Source organism: Drosophila eugracilis, unplaced genomic scaffold (genome assembly GCF_018153835.1).
Source record: "Drosophila eugracilis isolate 14026-0451.02 unplaced genomic scaffold, ASM1815383v1 contig_1213, whole genome shotgun sequence".
In the NCBI taxonomy this organism is placed as follows: Eukaryota; Metazoa; Arthropoda; class Insecta; order Diptera; family Drosophilidae; genus Drosophila; species Drosophila eugracilis.
In genome coordinates, this window is record NW_024572000.1 from 1 (window position 1) to 14,318 (window position 14,318).

The following is a 14,318-nucleotide window of genomic DNA, read 5'->3' on the forward strand; positions in this document are numbered from 1 at the left end:
CCGTCGAACTGTGTACCACACTTAAAAAGTCAATTTTTTCAGATTTTTCGTAAAATTTTATGATGTTACCCCTTTTCAAAAATGCGAAAATCGCTCTGTCCCGATTTCAGTCTCAAAATATCAGTATTTTCCTCATTACAAAGCCAAGGATGATCGCATCATGGAATGTTATATCTTGTTTAGTTCGTATTTAAATTCCCCGTCGAACTGTGTACCACACTTAAAAAGTCAATTTTTTCAGATTTTTCGTAAAATTTTATGATGTTACCCCTTTTCAAAAATGCGAAAATCGCTCTGTCCCGATTTGAGTCTCAAAATATCAGTATTTTCCTCATTACAAAGCCAAAGATGATCGCATCATGGAATGTTATATCTTGTTTAGTTCGTATTTAAATTCCCCGTCGAACTGTGTACCACACTTAAAAAGTCAATTTTTTCAGATTTTTCGTAAAATTTTATGATGTTACCCCTTTACAAAAATTCGAAAATCGCTCTGTCCCGATTTGAGTCTCAAAATATCAGTATTTTCCTCATTACAAAGCCAAAGATGATCGCATCATGGAATGTTATATCTTGTTTAGTTCGTATTTAAATTCCCCGTCGAACTGTGTACCACACTTAAAAAGTCAATTTTTTCAGATTTTTCGTAAAATTTTATGATGTTACCCCTTTCAAAAATGCGAAAATCGCTCTGTCCCGATTTGAGTCTCAAAATATCAGTATTTTCCTCATTACAAAGCCAAAGATGATCGTATCATGGAATGTTATATCTTGTTGAGTTCGTATTTAAATTCCCCGTCGAACTGTGTACCACACTTAAAAAGTCAATTTTTTCAGATTTTTCGTAAAATTTTATGATGTTACCCCTTTTCAAAAATGCGAAAATCGCTCTGTCCCGATTTCAGTCTCAAAATATCAGTATTTTCCTCATTACAAAGCCAAAGATGATCGCATCATGGAATGTTATATCTTGTTTAGTTCGTATTTAAATTCCCCGTCGAACTGTGTACCACACTTAAAAAGTCAATTTTTTCAGATTTTTCGTAAAATTTTATGATGTTACCCCTTTCCAAAAATGCGAAAATCGCTCTGTCCCGATTTGAGTCTCAAAATATCAGTATTTTCCTCATTACAAAGCCAAAGATGATCGTATCATGGAATGTTATATCTTGTTTAGTTCGTATTTAAATTCCCCGTCGAACTGTGTACCACACTTAAAAAGTCAATTTTTTCAGATTTTTCGTAAAATTTTATGATGTTACCCCTTTTCAAAAATGCGAAAATCGCTCTGTCCCGATTTCAGTCTCAAAATATCAGTATTTTCCTCATTACAAAGCCAAAGATGATCGTATCATGGAATGTTATATCTCGTTGAGTTCGTATTTAAATTCCCCGTCGAACTGTGTACCACACTTAAAAAGTCAATTTTTTCAGATTTTTCGTAAAATTTTATGATGTTACCCCTTTCCAAAACTGCGAAAATCGCTCTGTCCCGATTTGAGTCTCAAAATATCAGTATTTTCCTCATTACAAAGCCAAAGATGATCGTATCATGGAATGTTATATCTTGTTGAGTTCGTATTTAAATTCCCCGTCGAACTGTGTACCACACTTAAAAAGTCAATTTTTTCAGATTTTTCGTAAAATTTTATGATGTTACCCCTTTCCAAAAATGCGAAAATCGCTCTGTCCCGATTTGAGTCTCAAAATATCAGTATTTTCCTCATTACAAAGCCAAAGATGATCGTATCATGGAATGTTATATCTTGTTGAGTTCGTATTTAAATTCCCCGTCGAACTGTGTACCACACTTAAAAAGTCAATTTTTTCAGATTTTTCGTAAAATTTTATGATGTTACCCCTTTCCAAAAATGCGAAAATCGCTCTGTCCCGATTTGAGTCTCAAAATATCAGTATTTTCCTCATTACAAAGCCAAAGATGATCGTATCATGGAATGTTATATCTTGTTGAGTTCGTATTTAAATTCCCCGTCGAACTGTGTACCACACTTAAAAAGTCAATTTTTTCAGATTTTTCGTAAAATTTTATGATGTTACCCCTTTCCAAAACTGCGAAAATCGCTCTGTCCCGATTTGAGTCTCAAAATATCAGTATTTTCCTCATTACAAAGCCAAAGATGATCGCATCATGGAATGTTATATCTTGGTTAGTTCGTATTTAAATTTCCTTGTCGAACTGGTAAAATCTTCAAAAAGTCCAATTTTTTCAGATTTTTCGTAAAATTTTATGGTGTTAGAGGCCCTTTTTTTTTACAACAATGGTGAAGCAGTCAGTGCTTTCAAAGGCAGCAAGTATGTCCTGGCTACTCACGGCAATAAATAAGCTTTCTTTGTCCAACAAAGTACGAATTTACAAATCGATCATCAGTCCAATCTGGAAATATGCACTACAGGTCTACGGCGTAGCGTTTAAGTCGAACTTAAACAAAATACGTGTAGCGCAAAGTAAGATTGTCAGATCGATTTGTAATGCCCCATGGTACATGAGAACCAGAGACATAGAAAGAGATCTACAAATCCCAATGACAGGCGATGTTTGTCGAACGCATGCTGAAAGCTACTTCAGACGCCTTGGCAATCATCCTAACTCCCTGGCGAAGAGGCTAATTTGGAGACCAAGAAGGAGAAGACTCAAAAGATTCCACCCACACGATCTCCCGTTAAGATATATGTAACACCTTTGAAGTCTGATGTAATGTAATGTAATTTAAGCTGTTAATGAATAGAAATATTGTATTTGTATTGTAACCTTTATACCAACACTTTGTTATCCCCTATATTTAAAACCTGCTCAAGCTGCCACATAGGTAGCAGTATACCTGTTAATCCTGAATAAATATCAACTGTTTAAAAAAAAAAAAAAAAAAAAAAAAAACTACCTAAAAGTATGCTACAACTATTGTTACATGGCCTAGTCAGCTATTTCTATTGCACTGGACTTTATCCACGACTGAGGCACTTGTTTTGGTTTAAAAACCTTATTTAAAAATGTTTAAGGTCTTTATCGCTTCTGAACTAAATTACATATACACTTTCTTATATATATTTTTACTGATAAGAAAAGCATTTTGTTATTATCCATATATTTTATGCCGGAAAACTTTCCAACTGTGACAGGCAATTGAAGTCATCTTCCAATCCCAGACACCTCGTCATCCATTAGGATGTGCTGCTGCAATAAATAGCACACTCATTTGCTTGCAGGTGTCCTAAGCCCGCCTGCCACCCCACCCACAACCTTGGAAAACCTCTGCTCCTGGGGGAGCACTCTAATGCGTCAAAATCCTTCAACTTTTCACAGCCTTTTGCGCACAAAATGCGGTGGGCAAAGGGGCGTGGCTGGTGCTGAAGAGCCCTTAGCTCTCTAGCGAAAACAAAAACAAAAAAGGAAAAGCTCTACAATGGAAATGAATAAAAAAAAACGAACAAAAAAAAAAAATGAAATCGTAGAGAGAGACTGACAAAAGTATTTGAATTGACAAGTGCCATCAAAATAGAAGCGGAATTAAATTTATCATGCCAAGTGGTGGCTTCGCCAGTTGGGGTGTAAGGTGAGGCTATGATGGGCTGTCGAGGGATGAACAGCCCGGGCAGAAGTTACATCAACCGGCTGAAGCAGCGTCATCGATCAACTCGAGCGGAAGGCAGTTCCGCCGGAAGGAAGGCGAACTTTTAAATATTGAATAATATGTTTTTCTTTCTTTTCAACCAAAGCCTCCGGCCACGCCCCCGTTTTGACTTGTCTCGTTTTGGTTGCCAAAAGTTAGGCATAATGATGGGGCGAATGATGAGCGGAATCTTGACAGCTTTGCACAGTGTGATGGGAGCTATTAAAAACTGCATGAAAATATAGAATAATAATGACAAGAAAATGGAAATTCATACATAAATATTCACTATATATATATACTAATTTTAAAGGTTTAAAAATATATTTAATAATATTAAAAAATATATAAGAACCACTGTTAAAGAGCTTCCTAAATCGATCAGCATTTTGCTGATGATGACGACAATGACGAAGTGCCTTTGGATTATTGGGTAAACAAATCAGCTCAAACTCCAAGAGTAGAGAAGGCTAAACGTATGATGGGGAAACGATGGCAACGGCAGCAAGATGAGATGAGCCTGGATAGGAAGCTCTGCAATTTGAAACTCCACCAGCTTGCCACTTGAATTTGCCATGCAGCCTTTCGTTAATATTACAACATATTTCAAAAGGGCTTTTTAATTTGTATTTAATTTCATAATTAGAGCTGAGCCCCGACACGTTCTCCGTTTACTCGGATTACGGAGCACGGCACGCGACTCCATTTCTTTCCGGACACCCGACCTGCTCTCCGGCGAATCGTGTTAAATGTAATCCGCTTAGCGTTCATAATTTCGGCTAATACATGCCAGGACCTCAGGTTCGTATGGGCCTTTCAGATCCGACAATTATTCCCAGGCGCATTGAAGTCTGTTAAAAATGGGAGGGGTCTTTGGGTGGAATCCTGTCTGAAATATGGCCTCGCGTTGGAGGCCTTTCAATGTAAACATCGCCCGAGAAGTGGACAAATCGTTCAACTAAAAACGACAGCAATCAAACAAAATTGAATATCAGCGGAAACGGAAACGCCAAAAATCGACAGCAGCAACCGGCAGCCAGAAAAATGCTGGGTTAAAAAAAGCGGATGTCGACGTGGCATTTGGGGCAGGGATCCTGGGGAATTGCGGGGGCTCACGGCAATTGTTACGTGTCAATAACTGCAATAAAAAATCCGACTGCAACAGCAGCCCATCCTCCCAGCCCCCTTACCAGGCAGACTGCGCCTCAATAACTCTGCAACTCAAATCAAAATCAACGTTGCATTTCAATTGCGAAATTGCCAACTGCCAAACGTCCACATCCGCTCATCAATCGCCCCAGGAAAAATGGGGATCCATCGGGTCCAGATTCGACCCACCTTTCTGTACACCAGGAGAATATTAAAATAAATGTCCATCAGTTAGTTATTCCAGCGAGTTATTTGTTTCGTTCGAGATTAAATTAAACTAGGCCGTGAATGGCCTGTTAGCTGAATCGTGGAAATAAGGCCAACAAAAAAATGGCTTTTAATCTATTTTAAATGGTAAGGGGAACATTTTTCATAGCAAACTTTTAAGCTTGAAGGGAAAATGAAGTTTAGTGGGAAAATAACAGCACACTTTGCTTTACTAGGAATCATCATTTAATCATTTTTATGCAGATAACCGATTAAAGAAATGTTGAACTCATTTTCTTAAGAAACGGGAAACACAAGCAGAAGCTATAAAGTTATGCAATATGCAGATTCTAAAGTATAGGCTGATATCATTCGATCAAAATGAGTATTTCATGTAAAAATCTGGCATTTTGTTCCTTTTTGTTCAAGTTAAAGCCAAGCGTATCATCCGATGTCTCTGGCCATATGTCAATTTATCTGATTTGCTGATCGCACCAGTTAACTTGCATACAATATCTTCCCGCCTGGTTTGATACCCATTACCTAATCTGGAGGGATGCATCTGCAGTGATCTATTGAGATGTCATCGTGTGCCCTCTAACAAAGGAAATAGCAATTGTATTCCGGTTGCAAGTTCCTTTCATCGTTTTTTTGCATGCCACCGGGGTTACTTCGATGGGTTCATGTTGCAGCAGTTATTAACACTCTGTCAGCGATTTGTCACAAAAATGCCTCGTATGACATGTGTGCAAACAAGACTGGCAAACTATGTCGGGGGTTGTACTGATGCTCCTCGAAAGGGATGTCCTCACCAGGATAACGGATTCACCCTATCTATGGCAAGCAGCGATGTGAGATTAATGAATATGTTGTTTACTTTTAATTTGACACAAAAACTTAAATTTAAACTCAATAAAGGCAGATGGATTTTTATAGAGATTTTCATAGCTTCTCTCTTTCCAGTTTTACTTTTGTTCCAACCAAGTATTTATGCATATCTGTAAAAGTTTAATTAAAAACACATCAAACTGCAGACTCACAGGAATCAATCACAATTTCCAATCGCCGTCGACGAGGGTCGCGTTGGAAAATTGGCGAAATGTGAAAAATGCACAAGGATGAAGTGGAATCAAAGGAATGCTGCACTGGCCAAAGGGATGTGTGTGCAGGAAATTACCCCAAAAGCTTCGATGAGGATGTTTCTATAATAAATGCAGACTAATTAAAAATTCCAACGAGGGATTGGGACAGTTCCCCTTTTATCCTCTTTTTTATTTATGAGAAAAGTATATATCTTATCAGTAACTATAAAACTAGTTACTTTGATTTCTTACCACATTTCCACACTCTTTTTGCTAAGCTAGCTCCTTTAGCTTCTTTCAAAAAAAGTTCCTTCTTGAAGTAGCAGACCAGGACTTCTAACTCCCTATCTCAGTGAATCCGTGCATGGCCGAGGAGAAATTGCTTCCACTCGGCTGGCCTCATTAAGTGGCAACAAAACAAAAGTCGACCACAACATTTCAAATCAAATATAAAAGTCAAAAATCCATCCAAGCCGAAACGAGGGCGTTGAGGGAACTTGGCCAGCAGCTCCTGGCATGCAAATGTTTCCTGGGGATGGGAGGGCAGGAGTTGGGCTAACCGCATTCGAGGCACCAAGACGCCGGCAATGAATGAGAATTTGCTTTGCGGAAAAACTTAAACACCGGAAACAATTAATTCCACTTGAATTAACATATGCACAGATTGGCCTACCGTTCGGGGTGGTGGGTGTGAGTGGCCAGTGGTGGGTGGAGGACGAGGAGGCTTATTCTAATCGAGGACCTTCGAAAGTGTTGACTGCCCGTGGTGGGGTTGATTGATCGCAGCCCCTTGGTCCTTGGATGAACACCAACCAGGAAAACTTTCGCCATAAGCGTTCCTATAGCCATTCGTGTTTATGAGCCAAAACTTTTGTTAGACTCGCGGAGAAGGGGCTACAAAATAGACACTGAAAATTTGTCTTCTTTCTCTAAATTTATAATTCTGTCTTTATATAATCTAAAAAAAAAATTCACTTCAATACAGTAATTACCCAGAAACTAAGACATACTTTCAAGACAACTTTCTCAAGAAGGTTGCTTTTAAATAATGTTATTTCCATTTCTATCAGTGTAGAGTCCTTTCCAAAGGGGTTGAGGAAAATAGTTGGGTGTACCGCATTGCGAGCAAACAGTTTCAGAAATGAGTTAAAAAGTTAATTGCCAGCGGACAGGTAATTTCTGGCACACTTCAAGTGCAAATGCCATTAAGTAATATGCAAACAAGGGTGGCTCCACCCCCGAGGCCACTGAATGCCACCGACTGCCACCCTTCCACCCTTGGATCGCTGGCCAAGTCAATCAAGGAGCAGGAGCTGACAGGCTTGACTGCCGCGACACGAAAGCCATAAAGTCACGAAATGCCTCCAACTTCAACGTTGATCCTGGTGTCCTGGTTGGGTCCTTGTCCTCCCATCATACCATCCCGCCTCGACCCCTTGCGTGTGCCTTGCGGTTAGTTTTACAGTTAGTTATAAAAGGAGAACAATGGTACACTCAGAAAAACTAAGGCCTTAGTTTGGTACGATATTTTTATTATCAGATCGCTCAGTTCATTCTTGTTGTTTACGTTTTGGAAATTCCCTTTTCAACACATTTAAATCACTTCTTAAATTAACAAGAAAACAGCGGCCAGAACTTCCACTGAAACATGACGTCCATTAGATGAATAAACCTCTTTAAAGAAAGTAAGATAAAAGCCCTTGCCAAGTTCGAAAGAGTTCAGTTTTTTACAAACAAGTGGCAGCAACAGTTCATAAATATTATTATTAAAATAACAAAGAAAATAAGAATTTGACTTGAATTTTCAAAATTAATCATTAAAACAGGAAAATGGGAGTTAGAGGTGCAGTGACATTGGTGTTAAAAAAGTGTTTAAATATATAAAACTATAGAAAATCTTAAAACAAGTTTAAAAATATTTCAAAAACCTTTTTTCAGGAAGCTTCTTAATATTTCTACTATCAGTGGTTCTTCTGAAAACTTTGCAGGCATACAGGCACGAAGTTAAGTGATAAAAAATAGTTCTGATATCAATGCTTATGCAATTTCTTATCTTAAAACTTTAGTTTGAGCAAAGAGTGCTTGAGGCCCATAATTATTATCGCGGGATGCATGGTGCTCCGCCCTTAATATTGAATCCCAGGATGAGTCAGATGGCCACCCAGTGGGCTCAGGTAAGAACTTCTTAAGTCGAACATCCGAGACAATCTTCTAAGAGATCTTTCCATTTATTTAGTATTTGTCAGCCACAAATAGTATGTTCCACAGCCAAAAAGCAGGATTTGGGGAGAATATTTTCTTTTCTTCAGGGGCCAGTCTAGGAGGATCAGAGGCTGTGACTTCATGGTACAGAGAGATTATGTATTATAATTGGAACTATCCTGTGTTTAGTTACACCACCGGGCACTTCACTCAGTTGGTGTGGAAGGGTTCCACTTACTTAGGTGTTGGCATTGCCAGAAGGTAATATATCTGAGTTAAAGAGAAGAAAGTCCTTCTATTAACTATCTTTTAAAGGGGCAATGCCATTCATGTCGTGTGTAACTATTATCCCGCTGGCAACGTTCCGAACGGTTTCTGGCAGAACGTCTCTCCTCAAAAAGATGTAACTTCAGTAAAAGAAAATTTTATACAAGTAATAACTTATTATTAATTAATAAAATAACCAAGCATAAAGGGTTTTCTCCCGTCTAAATTGTGTCCAGTGTAGAGCCTTTGCCCTACCAGGTGGATGAGGGTTTGGGCACTGATTAGGGAGGGAGGTGGTGAGGTGACCGCACAGCGCGTGCTCACGTTTAGGCGTAACAAATTACTATTAAACTGCATAGAACCCTGCCCCCTCTGGCCCACTGATTATTATTTAATGATGAACACGGACAGATTGTCCCAATAAACAACCGTCTGGGTCTCGAGGGCTGGTTCATAGTTGAGTTCCCCGCCTAATTATACCTCATACGATATATCCAGTTGCCTTGGGACGTGTCCTGGCAGCTCACCCACTTTCTGTTAGCCATGGCCAATGCTCAAATGCAAAAAGTTAACTTTGCCAGTTGGCTAATCAAGAGCGTGTTCCATATCTGTGATCCAATTTGAATTGGCAAAGATTTGGATAAGAAACAGGATGTTGTTCAGAAGGCCTTCGAAGCAGGTCTTCAATGGAAAATGGGTTTGTTTCCCAAGATTTATCAATAATTTAATGGGTTACAAAGAGTATTTTCTTATAAAAAACATTTCTATTAGCGTCATAATCTGTTTCCCCCAGCTTAGTCACAAAACCAACTTAACCTTAAGCCTTGCTTTACCTTATTATTTAAGCTGGGCATTTAAAGTCAAGTAGCTATATCCCTTAATCAAGAAGATATATCTCTTCCACATAAACAATTACATAAATGAGTATCTGAAGCTGTTTGTTTCTCTCTGTGTGTGTGTGTGTGTCTGCATCCACCGGGTGACTAATATCATCGAAGGAATGCAATTATTCAAGTGCTGCCAGCCAATTCTGGAAAATGCCAAAAACAGCCAAACGAATTTTCCGCACCGTCAGCAGGCAGGGCAGGGCAATTTTTTAATTTCTTAATTTTTGCGAGCTCATGGAAGAATTAGCCACGTTGCCACTTGGCCACGTAGCAGCCAAGATGTCGCTGGACGATGGTCCAACCCCCGTGCGAAGGGCGGTAATATTTCTCTATCTCTCCAGTCTCTGGGATGGGAGGTAGAAATGGGAGATGATGCTGAACTGTGGCCTTTGTCCGCCTTTGCCAAGTTTCCAGGGTATATTCCTGAACGGAAAGTGTTTGCTTTTAAACAAGATTTTTCCACATTTTTCATTAACATTCCAAAATAAAACATTTAAATAAATATTATTTAACATTTCTAAGCTATTTAATAACAATTTCGATTGATAATGTTTCCCTTCAGACTAGGTATCTTTTAGTCGCTATGATAGGATTATTATTTTCTTAATTTTTCCTTTCTGCCTTCACTTCGGCATTGCTCTGCTGGCAAAGTTTATTCATTTAGAAAATTTGCTCATTTTCACTGTTCACTGTGAGGGGGCGAGTTATTGTTGCTGCCAGGGATCTCGATCCGGCATCCAGCATCCAGTATCCAGCATTTGGCATCCAAGGGGGTTAATGTGGTACGTGAGCACAGTTTTCATATAAATTGCGGCCAATAACATTTTTCAGTTGGCAGGACAGGAAAAGCGCGGACAAAGCAAAAGAGCAGGACGCCAGATGGAAAAAAAAAAGATGAACAAAAGCTGCTGATGATGGCTTCTTTTTGGTTGGTCTGTTCCTTGGCCCGAAATCCGGCTCATTAAGCCCTGGGCTGTGGTCATCGCGGGTGTTGGCCTTGCGGTGTGGCTGTGGGTGTAGCGGTGGGTGGGGAAATCTGGATCGGAGTTTTCCTGCCTTCCTTCTTTCTTTTTCGGCCATTAGCTAGAAGGACGTTGGCAGGGTGGAGAGGGATATGCGATGGACGGGCAAATTATTCCCCAAATACCCCGAGGTAATTATAAATGTCATTCCACGCTCGGCTTAGGCCAGAGACAAGGACACAGATAGCGGGGCAGAAAGAGAGCGGGCGAGTGGCGGAGACAAGGACGGGGATGGACAGCGGATCAGGTCCCGTCAGTTGGACGCCGTGTTTTGTCTATCATAATGAGTGGCAGGCGGACATTTGGACATAATTGTTCAATTATTTTGTTACTTATTGCCTGCCAGCACCACAGCCACCCTCTGACCCACTAAATGCCACCCAAAGGCACCCAAAATCAGAATGGATTCACCCCCAACTCCAGGCAGAGAAAGAAACTCATGAGAATTGTGTGGCACTTTCATGGCTTATATAACTACTTCAGTTTTGCTTTCTCTCAGTGTAGCTTTGTTTTGTTAATTTCGAAGCTCTGTCTTTGGCCATCCACTTCGGATATTTGTCAATTAGATATTTTCGCCAAATCTTTCTCGAGTCTTTCTTTCCAAAGAGTATAAATATGTTATATATATAACTATATATATATATATGTATATATGAGGGTGCCACGCCCTTGCCGCACCACATGACAGCAAGTCAACAGGAGACACCCACAAATGGAACACGCGACAGTCGAACGTCAAATTCAATTACAAAAGCCAACTCAACGGGGAATTAAATAGCGGGCGTGGGGGAACTTAAGAGGGCGTGGCCAAGCCTCAGGTGAGCTGCGCCATTCAATTATAAATTTTCAATAAAAATTTGTGCCACTTTGACGAGTAATAATATTGTTTTTGACATTCACTGAAAGAAAGAGGGCTTTCCTCTGCCACCCTAAGAGGTCTTGGAAAAGGTCCTTGTGCGATTTCACACATTATTGCATAATGAAACCCCATGGGGTCCTTGAAAGTTTGCCTTTTAGAATAAAATATACTGTGGGATGCATGTGAGTTAGCCCTAGGCGAAGGAGTTTCGACCTGTGAGTGACAGTTTCAGCTGAGAGAGTCAATGAGCAGAGATGGAACAAGGTTTTCTATTATACAAGGCCTTTAGAATGGTGATGACGGAGTAAAAAGTTCTACGAATGGAACTGGAAAATGAAGCGCAGATAATGCTTAATGCTTAATGCATCATAATCTATAGTTGCATTGAACATTTCATAATACACCTCAAATCCCTCAGAGAGGAACTGCTCTTCACTCATAACCCCAAACATTTAGTGTCTATCAAAAGCTGCAAAAATAAATTCCAAGAAGGCCAGTTAGGCATGCAGATTTATGCATCATCTTTCGAGGCCTTTGTGCCCGAGCCGCGCGAATCATTCAAATCCGATCCAAAGGGTGACAATTCCAATTCTGAACCCGTTGGAGAATGCGTGTGAATCGCATTGAATCCCTCAATGACATATCGGTAAATCAGTGCCACAGTACCGGAGGCGGTGGCGGGGCAACGCATTCCGTGGCACATAAAGCAAAAGTTCGACCAGGACACAGACCCATCCGCGAACCAGGTCCACTCTTTCGGTCCACTGCTGACAGATGGACAAGAAGGAAAACAAAGCAAAAAGCGGCCACGGAGAAACACAAAAATATCGCAATGATCATAAATATTATTCCGTTTTGATGTCCCCTGGCGGCCCACAAAACTTGCCTGTGTAAGTGACAGTACAGTAAAGCTTCTCTACAACGAACTGAGTATCTAAGCAGTATTAAAATATGTATTAAAATCATTAAAAATCTACCACTCCGCTAAGAAGAAAGCAAAGATTGTATAGGAAAGATGTTGAAGTATCCAAGATCTATAAATCCAAGGACCTTTACCATAAAGGTTAACCTGTAATTCTGAGCGATGATGTGGGGACAGGAACAGGGACATCATCTGCACTCACCGACGGGCGTCAGGAATTGCCAAAAAGGGCTTTCCATTTTTCACACAGATGCAGATGCTGATGGCGATGGCCAGGGAGATGTTGATGCAGATCCCCAAGAGCTGCGGCAGCGGCGGCGGCAAAAAAGGTGTCGAAGAAATTGTTCGACAACCAAGCCGCAGCCAGAGTCAAACTCCCAAGTCAAAGTCAGAGTCAGAGTCGGAAAGCCAAAGCCGAGGACCTTCTGCTGCCGATCTGCTGCATAAATGAGGCAACCAGAGACACGCTGTCTGGCAATGTGCGACTGTCTCGAGGCAGTCTCAGCCCCTCTTCTGGAACCAAGTTGGAGTCGGGGTCGTCACTGGGGAGCTGCGGAATCCAAGCAGGCGTCGCATTGTCTTCCTTGCCATTATTAGTTGGGATGTTTGTTAAAAGCAGCCGCGACGATTTGGATTTGAATTTCAGCAGCTGGGGGGAAATATTAAAATAGTTCAGAGATACGATCACCTCTCCAGGATCCCCAAAAGAAACCAACAATTTGAGCATTCTATGCAAAATATGATAGAAATCTGAGGAAAGCTGCTCGACTGCCTGTTGGCATTCAGCGCGAAGAGATTCAAAATCATATGCATTTCTTGTTTCCCGATCGTTTATCCATATATGTATATAGTCTTCAGGGGACAACAGTGGAGCAAGCTATGATTGGGTAAGATTAAAAACGGATTTATTATAATGAAATCATCGTTTTGGTTGTAAGTCACTTTCATGGCAAGTATCATAGATAAGCAGTTTTAAGGGTTATAAAAATCTAGGAAGTCATCTTCTATATATGTTATAGTTCTCATAAACTACTTAAGCTAATTTTACTTTAATTTTTTATACAAATCAGCTTCGATCCACTGTGACAGTAATGCGGATCCTGAAGCGCAGATCACCGATCTAGTCCATCGGCCTGCGAAATATGATTGCTGTTTGGCATGGAAGAACAAAACGGAGAACTCCAGTTACCAACTGGCGAACAGCAGCGATACAAGCAACAAGGAATGTCAACACGGATCCAACTGCCAATGCACTGGGAAAATAGTGATAAAATTCAAATTTTGGATGACGCTAACGTTCATTTTCAAGTTGTATGAAGGCTATAACATATTCTAGAGAAAATGTGTTAAATATATACCAAGACTCACTCATAAAGAGGTGATGAAAACCCTGAAATTCCTTAAGAAGTTTCCCCCTTTTCTCCAAGTGCACCATTGGACTGCTGCCTCCGCTGATCTTGTTACCGATTTCGATTTTGATGGCGATTTTGACTGGCCGCGAAGAGCTGACAATTCGCTTGAACTGCGGCGGAGATGGGATGGAAACCGGGGATGGGTATACATAAATCCCCCGAATGGTGAGGATCGGAGGCAGCCACAGAATGTGTCGAGCCATTGTCACTGCATGCCGCGGATCCACGATACTTTATTCATTTATTCCAATAATAATAATGCAATGCAAACATTGATTGTCATCGATTGTCAGCCGAAGGCTGCGCACGCGCATTCGCCTCGGATGTGTACTGGATTCTGGAGGGGAATCTCGGTGTAGAGGTGGAAGCTGAGGGTGAGGTAGACTTATGCCCTTTTAGGGCATTTTTGATAGGTGACAGATTTTGTGCGCTCGCCGCGCGATTTGTGGGCAAAATTTATGAGTTGTTGTCAGTTGGAATGTCGCTGTCCTTGTTATTGTTTCGCTGTCGCTGTAGCTGCCGAGATTTCCTGGCCATATTTACATTTAATTTCAGTTTATTATTTATGCCCCTTTTATGCCACCCGCCCTCTTTCCCCCTCTGCTTTTCCGCAGATGAATAAGCCTGTTTTACATAAAAAATTGTTTCATTTTTTATTTCATGGCCCTGGACGAAATCTG

The 14,318-nt window shown here is 40.5% G+C and overlaps 1 protein-coding gene across 1 annotated transcript; it reads left to right on the forward strand.

Annotated features, from left to right (window-relative positions):
• Positions 1 to 8,133: 8,133 nt before the first annotated feature.
• LOC121530206 (Golgi-associated plant pathogenesis-related protein 1-like) lies at positions 8,134 to 12,677 on the forward strand (the record flags this gene model as incomplete). Its single annotated transcript, XM_041818851.1, has 4 exons — positions 8,134 to 8,241; positions 8,304 to 8,530; positions 8,585 to 8,672; positions 12,477 to 12,677. Coding segments are annotated over 4 exons (624 nt in total), but the record flags the coding sequence as incomplete, so codon positions are not given.
• Between the last annotated feature and the right edge of the window lie 1,641 nt (positions 12,678 to 14,318).